The sequence below is a fragment of the Meles meles genome, chromosome 8 (genome assembly GCF_922984935.1).
Source record: "Meles meles chromosome 8, mMelMel3.1 paternal haplotype, whole genome shotgun sequence".
NCBI lineage: Eukaryota > Metazoa > Chordata > Mammalia > Carnivora > Mustelidae > Meles > Meles meles.
In genome coordinates, this window is record NC_060073.1 from 43783482 (window position 1) to 43791274 (window position 7793).

The 7793-nt window shown below is 55.1% G+C and overlaps 1 protein-coding gene across 2 annotated transcripts in view; it reads left to right on the forward strand.

Moving 5' to 3' along the window:
• The window catches only part of PTPN5 (protein tyrosine phosphatase non-receptor type 5), a 54828-nt gene that overhangs the window by 43178 nt on the left and 3857 nt on the right, over positions 1-7793 (forward strand). For both annotated transcript variants that reach the window (XM_046017416.1, XM_046017415.1), the window contains exons 8-12: positions 314-503; positions 2799-2883; positions 6531-6610; positions 6805-6942; positions 7428-7538. In XM_046017416.1, the coding sequence (XP_045873372.1) occupies positions 314-503; positions 2799-2883; positions 6531-6610; positions 6805-6942; positions 7428-7538 (604 nt within the window). The remainder of the gene's footprint in view (positions 1-313; positions 504-2798; positions 2884-6530; positions 6611-6804; positions 6943-7427; positions 7539-7793) is intronic.

The following is a 7793-nucleotide window of genomic DNA, read 5'->3' on the forward strand; positions in this document are numbered from 1 at the left end:
CCCCCTCTCATGACCACCTGGGGCCACAGGGCTGGGACAGCAGTGACAGAAGAGAGCCCGGGAGGGCTTTGCTGAGATTGCCTTGGATGGAACCTCTGGAACTGGGGCCCCCAGCCTCCCTTGGTTAGCGACTCCACTGCAGGAGGCAGGAGATGGGGAGTCAGGCCTCAGCCTCAGGGCTGAGACTCGTACTCCTCGCACAGGAGTGTTGTCCCCCTCCCACTCCTCTCCTGGGTGCCCCCCTCCTCTCCACTCTGGATCTCTCCCGCCTCCCCACCTCTGAGACGTGCTCCTCCTTTTCCGGCCCTTCCAGGAGGGGCTCCAACGTCTCCCTGACCCTGGACATGTGCACACCGGGCTGCAATGAGGAGGGCTTTGGCTACCTCATGTCCCCACGAGAGGAGTCAGCCCGGGAGTACCTGCTCAGCGCCTCCCGGGTCCTGCAGGCCGAGGAGCTTCACGAGAAGGCCCTGGACCCCTTCCTGCTGCAGGCAGAGTTCTTTGTGAGTCCCCCCGAGCCAGCCACCCGCAGCAGGCAGACCTTGCCGCTTACATCAGTCACGCATCCAGCCAGGCAGTGGAGCGGAGTGTCCATCAGCTCTCCCTCCGTCTTGGGCAAGCTGCTTCCCCTCTGAGCCTCGGTTTCCTTGTCTGGAAAATGGGGATAAAAATCACTGAATGTTGCAAGGGTTAAAGAGATGACTAACGTGTGCAGAGCCCTCAGCCCAGTGACTGGTGTCCAGTGGCATGCCCAAGTCCTAACTGTGCTTTGAAAGTGATAGAAAGCCTTCCTTCTGACTTGACTGTTTCCCCTCCCTCCTGCTGCCCCGCATCTCCAAGCACTGTTCATCCTCTGACAACTCTCCGGTCACCTCCAGCCCCCGACACCCCTACAAGGGCCTCCAGCTGCCTCTTGTTGGACTTAGAGGGACCCAATAAATGACATCTCTGCTTTGCCCGCCTGAGCACTCAGCCGGTCGTTAGCTAAGATGTGGGAGATGACAATATCACCTTCATTTTTGTTGATGAAACTAAGCTTAGAATGAGGCTTAGGTGCGGAGCAATAGCCAGCTTCCTAATGCTAGGAATTAACAAGTTTTCTACCCACCCCAGGTGGTGAACCCCTACATTTCTTTCTCTGCAGGAGGGTCCCCAAGGAGGAGGAAGGAAGGGGCTTGGGCCCAAAAGTGCATTCCTCACTCCAGCTTACCCATCCAGGAACTCACCCACCAGTGGGCAGAAAAGGGCAAGAGGCCCTGAGTATTTGGGGAGAGCCCATCCTGGGAGAAGCCAGGGGGATGGGACAGTCATGAGACTCCCTCAGTTTCCCTTGCACAGGCCACCTTGCCTCCTACCTGGACCTGATGGCTATTTCTTCTGAGAAAGCCTCTGCCGCCCTCTGACCCACACAGCTCCACATTCTCCACGGCTGGGCATGGCCTATCTTAGCTGAGTTGGGCCAGCCTCCCACGCCTACAGGGACTGTCCACATCAAACTGGACCATCACCTCCCCACACACCCAGGCCTTTCTCTTCTCAGGCATCTGCTCACATCATCCTCTCACTGGATGCTTCCAGAAAGCCTTCCCCAACTACCCCACCCTCCGCTTTGCTGTAAGTTCCCACCACCCTCACCTCCCCTTGAAGAAGGGGCTTGCATCCTCTCTGGTGTTTCCTGTTCAGTAGATCATTGTGGATTTGGCCCAGAGACAGAGGAACACAGCCTATACCTTCACTCCATGGGCATTTTTATACATGTTGGTTTTGGGGGAGGGGTTGGATTCTCATAGTAACCCTAGAAATTGAGTGTAGTGATCCTTGAAGCCCATACTTACTATGTCCTGAAACTGTGGACACTGTGAACCTGTCTGTGGTCACACACTGAGCCATGTGGACAGGTGGAGGGGGGAGCAAAGAAGCCAGAGGCACGGGGGACTCACCCCAAGAACAGTGGGGAGGAAAGGCTGGAACCGTTTGGACAGATGGAGAAAGGTGAGAACAGTGCTCCCGAACCTGCGGAAGGTCAGAAGGAATGCTGTAAGCTCAGACCTGGAGGCAGGAGGGGAAGGGGCATATTCACAGCAGGGAAGAGAGACAGACATGTAATTGGAGAGCAGGTCCCCTGGCGGGAGGGGGGCGGGGGGGGGGGGAGGTAGGGGGAGGTGATAGGGGAAGGTGAGGGGAGCAACAGAAACAAAGACCAGATCCCAGGCCACCTCACATACCAGGCAGAGAACTTTGGACTTGGGGCTTTTGACACAAAACAAGATTGAGAAGCTCAAAGAAGGAGGGTTCTTTCCTGCCAGAGAATTAGGGAAGGCTTCTTGGAGGAGGTGTCATTTAAGGTGGACAGGACAGAGGAAGAGGAGGATGGGGTGGATGTTCCCACAAGGCAAGCTGCCCAAGCCAAGCTCCTGAGGTGGGGATGCCCAGGGCGGGCACTCGGATCTGCAAAGCCACTCAGGTTGACTGCAGCTCTGGGTGTGTGGTAGAAGGCGGGGATTGGCTGGGTCACTTTTTCTCTTGTTCTTGTTTATCAGCCTTTACTGAGCATCTACTACATGCCAGGCTGGCTCTGGACCAACAGTTGTAATAATAATTGTTATTATACACTCCCTACGTGCCAGGCACGATTCACAGTGCTTTTTACATGCAGACTCGTTTACTAGTAAATGTTCACTGAATGAATGTATGCATTCAAGCAAGCGTCTGGGCTAGAAGTTAAGGGCCGACCAGGATTCAAACGTCTGTGAGAGGCAGCCCAAAGCTGCTAACACCCCCGTGTCCTCCTCTCACAGGAAATCCCCATGAACTTTGTGGATCCGAAGGAGTATGACATCCCTGGGCTGGTGCGGAAGAACCGGTATAAAACCATCCTTCCCAGTGAGTAACTCCGTGCCCCAGGGGGTGGGGACAGGCTCACCTTCGCCTCAGTGCCCCTTGCCCTGACTGAGGAAGACCTCAACCCTAGAGCTAGGTGTCCAGAGTCACCAGGAGAAGAGGAAGAGGGTTGGGGGTACCCAATGAAGGGAAAGCCCCCCCCCCCTTGTGAGGGCAGAGGTGAGTTCATTCCTTGACCCTTGCCCTGGCTGTGGAAACCCAGAGAGAAAGAATGAGGATAATAGCAGCTCCCAGACAGGAGTTTAAAGGCCTTTTTATCTCTTCAGAATGGGCAGATTTTAAAGAGGGGAAAATAAGGCTCAGAGATGTTAAGTGACTCACCCATAGTCACATAGCTAGGAAGTGCTGAACTGAGTTTCAGTCTGGACCTCTTTGACCCTGGAATCAAGCTCTTTTGTCTACCTTGAGTCGAGTTGGGTCAGACTGTGAGTCTTCTAACAGCAAGAGCCACCCCACAAGGGAATGAGCTGTCTGCCAGAGCGTGAGCTCCCCATCACTCAAGATATTCAAGTGATGTTGCATGATCCATCCCCTGGCAGATCTGAGAGGGATTTTCCCCTTTTGAGGGCAGTTAGACCAGGTGACCTAACACTCCTCTTTCAGCCCTGGGGTGTCATTTTCAGATAACTTTCATCAAGCCCCTGTCTAGCTGTCACCCCTGCCAAGTTCTGGCCCCAGGCCCCAGGGCTAGCTTAGGGGGTGACTTGTTGAAAGTGAATCCCCACCAACCTACTCCACTCAGTTTGTGGAGTAACGAGGCTTTAAAAAAGCAGTTTTGCCATCAGCATCTCCAACAACATGTAAGATGTCATGACTTATTTTTAACTTTTAAAATATCGACTTGTGGTTGCTATGGTTACTCAGTCTCTAGGTAGTTCCGGTTAAACAAAGCACCATTTAAGGCCAGGATGCATTATTCAGGGCTGTTCACCTCTTTCCTCATCTTGTCACCTTCCAACCAACCAGCCGCCTGTGGAGGGAGGGGCTCAGGTCCTCCAGAACCTAGGGCCTTGCTGCTCACTCAGAATGGCCCCTGGGGGTGGGCGGGAGCCAGGCCACCTCTCCTCCTGGTCCCCGCTGGATCCCTGAAAGCTCTTGAGCCACTTCAGCCATGCTCTGAGCCTCCAGGCCTTGGAGCCCCCACAGAGCATCCTCCGCAGCCAGCAAGAATTGACCCTGGGCCTCAGAGACTGGAGGGGACAGGAGCCTGCCCGATCCAGGTCACTGTGAGGCTCGTTCTCTCATTCATTTGGCACACATTGGCTGAACCCCCACCCTAGGGGCTGGGAATTGAGGCATGAATGAGACACAGGGAGCTCCCAGTCTAATGGGAGGAACAGATCCAAGGGCAGTTCATAGAACAGACTGACCGGTAACCCCAGCTAGCTGGCAGCACAGAAGACGAGATATGGGGATGTGATTTCTGTGCATTTGCCACTGTGTTTCCCAGATACCAAAATGGTGCCTGGCCCATAGTAGACGTTCTGTTCCTATCTGAGTGAAGGAAGGAGGGAGGGAATGAATGAATGAATGAACAAACGAAGGTCTCTCAGATCAGCTCTCCCTCTCCATCCTCACTGCCATGTGACTTTTGTGGGTCAGAGCATCTCTCTTACCCAGTTCCAGGGGCACCATTTGCAAAGACTGCATTGACGTAATGCCCCTGGCCTAGGGCCAGGCAGTGATCTCCTGACGGGTCTCCTGAGTCCCGCACTCTCCCCTCCTGCCCATCGTCTACCATTATCACAGAAATGCTGCAAAACAGAAATCCAGTCGTGTCCTTCTCCTCCTTAAACACCGTCATTGTCACCCTTGTATTCCTTGTGTTCCAGTCTAGCCTTAGCAGCATGGTTTCTAAGACCCTCTATCAGCTGGTTCCTCTCCAGCTCATGTCCCCATCCCCCATCCTGGCCTGTGCCCTGGAGTCAGACAGAATGGTGTCCCCTACAGTGCCCCTACTGGGTCGTCACACCCAGCCTGGGGTTGTCAGACCACCCACTGCTTGCCTGCCCACCCAGTACTTGGGGGCAGGGACCGCACCTCCTTTGTCGAAGAGTCCCTGCCCTCAAGCACAGTGCCAGGCACAAAGGCAGTGGGCTCATCGTGTCCCCAGTTCATGCCAAAGGCCCTGGTGTCAGCCCAAGTGTGCTGTGCCCATTTCTGGCCCCTAATCTGGGCAGGTATCCACAAAAAGGGACCCGGCCCCTCAGCACTCCCTCCCTGTTCCTTTCTTCTGCCTGGACCACCCAGCGTCGCCTTCCCTTCCCCTCCCTCCTCTGCTGCCCCGTCCCCAGATCAGCTGCCAGGACCTCAGGCCTTGGGGCTGGGCATAAAAGGGCTAGAGAGCAGAGGCTTGTGAGTGTCACCTGTTTCCCCTCCCCAGTTTGGGATCCTCTCTACCCGGTAACTTCTAGGGAAGCTGGTAGTAAATGCAGTCGTAACAGCTCTGGGCTACATAGTGGGTGTTGGGCTAAGTTACTGGCCCAGGGACAAGTTACCATTCACTCTTTTCATTACAAGACCAGTAGGGCTAGGATGGAAGGGATGTCTCCAGTCTGCAGACAGAGCACAGGGAAGCTAAGTTAATGGTTCACGTTCACACTACCAGCAAGTCATAGCATCAGGACTTGAACCCAGCTGTCCGGCTCCCCTGTCCTGCCTTGGAGAGCCCCAGAAATGGGTGCTGGCAACATCTTTAGTTCAGTTCTCCCTATTCGGGAGAGAAAGGGAAGCCCAGAGAAGGGACAAGACAGGGAGCTGGAGTCAGAGCCAGGGCAGAAACCAGGCCCCGGGCCCCCCACCACCTTCCCAAGCACCCCATGCAGCCTCCCTGTGTCTGTCTCAGCTCCTCACCACCAAGAGAAGACTCCATCCAGGGAGGCTCTAGATGGAACAGAACAGATTCTACTCCAGGGAGAGGAGCAGGAGGTTGTAAGACTCTGTAACTGCGGGACTGGATGTGCAAATGGGTTGGAAAAAAGAAAAAGAAAAAAGCCGTTTGTGCACACGTGCGTCGGCTGCTGAGATCCCGCGGTTGGATGGCAGGCTTGGAAGGCTCCGCACCTTCCATCCCTGTGCTCTCCCTTGGCTTTCTAACCCCAAACCTCAACAGTCCTTTATTTTTACAAAGTACTTTACGGTTTACATCACACCTTCCCAGCTGTTTTCTTATTTATCTTTCCAGCAACTGTAGGAAGTAGGCAGCTTTACCCCCTTATTACAGATAGGACAATTGAGGCTTAAGAAGGCCGTGTGCTTTTCAAGTAGACCCAGCACATCAGTGACCATGTGTGCCAAACGCTTGTCCCTGCTGATGGGGATGTGTCCCCTAGGTCGTTCTTTACTTGACTTAGCTCTGTCCTCTCCAGAACATGAGGCATGGAGAGACCAGGGCAGCTTAAGGGACACATATAAGGGGCAGGCACTGATGCCACAGAGGCAGAGAGCCAGGGCCACAGAGATGGGGCCAGTGTTTGGCTAGTGGGCAAGGGAAGGAGAAACTTCGAGAGTCTCAGAAGAAATGTGGGTGCCCTGTAGTGGGCCAGATAAGATGGGGCCCTGCTCTAAAGGGGTTGAAGGGGTTGTCGCACCTGTCAAATACCAGCCTCACCTGTCTCCCCCCACCCCAGACCCCCACAGCAGAGTGTGTCTGACCTCACCAGACCCTGAAGACCCTCTGAGTTCTTACATCAATGCCAACTATATCCGGGTACGTAGCCCTATCCCTGTGACCTCTCCCTGAAAGGGAGGCCCGAACCCACAAGATCCGTCTTCCAGGCTTGGCCCTAAGCCAGTGTGGCTCCCACCAGCCACCCCCACCCCCCAGGGAAAGGCCTGAGTGTGGGGACTAGGCCCAGGGAGCACTGCATCAGGCCCTGACAGCCTGGACTTGGCTGGCCGCAGGGCTATGGTGGGGAGGAGAAGGTGTACATCGCCACTCAGGGACCCATCGTCAGCACGGTTGGGGACTTCTGGCGCATGGTGTGGCAGGAGCACACACCCATCATCGTCATGATCACCAACATCGAGGAGATGAACGAGGTAGGCCTCTCCCCCCCCACCCCACCCCCCCCCTCGTGCTGTTGCCAGGGGTCCGCCACTATGTGCCCTTAACAGAGCATCTCGTTTCCATATTCCTCCTGAGGACAATCTTGGGAGGTTGGTAGCCTGCCGCCAAAGTGGGGAAATGGGAAGCTGAGCAAGGTGAGGTCATTTGCTCAGGGCCACGTAGACGGGCCAACCTGTGATGGGCTCATTCTGGCAACTCCTGTAACCATGCCAGCCCATTTACTCGAATCCCCAGAGGAGTCCTTTGAAGTAGGTATTACTCCCATTTGCCAGACGAGAGACCTGAGGCTCAGAAGGGGGAAGTAACTTACAGGTTAGGAAGCTGAGATTTGAACTCTGCTCTCTCGAATTGCAAACCCGTTGCCCTTTCATATCTTGCCCTGCTGGCCCTGGTGGGGCACTGGGGAGACTGGAGGTGCGGGGACTGTGAGTGTAGCAGCTGGTCTGGGCCCCTGCAGAAGTGCACTGAGTATTGGCCAGAGGAGCAGGTGGTGTACGACGGTGTGGAGATCATCGTGCAGAAAGTCATTCATACTGAGGATTACCGGCTGCGACTCATCTCCCTCAGGGTGAGGCCAGGGGCTGGGCTGGGCCGCGTGGGGAGGATGGGGGACAGGGCCATGACGGGGGGTGGGGGGGGCACCACAGATAATGGGGTCCAAGAGTCCCCTGTAGCTGAGATCCAGGCCTGTGCATTCTCAGTGTGTATCCATAAGCAGGGATGGGGGAGGGGTGGATGACCAGAGGCATGACAAAACCTCAGTTGCATTTAAAGCTCTTGGATTCTCTCTGTGTCTACACTGTCATTCTGAATGCTTTCCAGC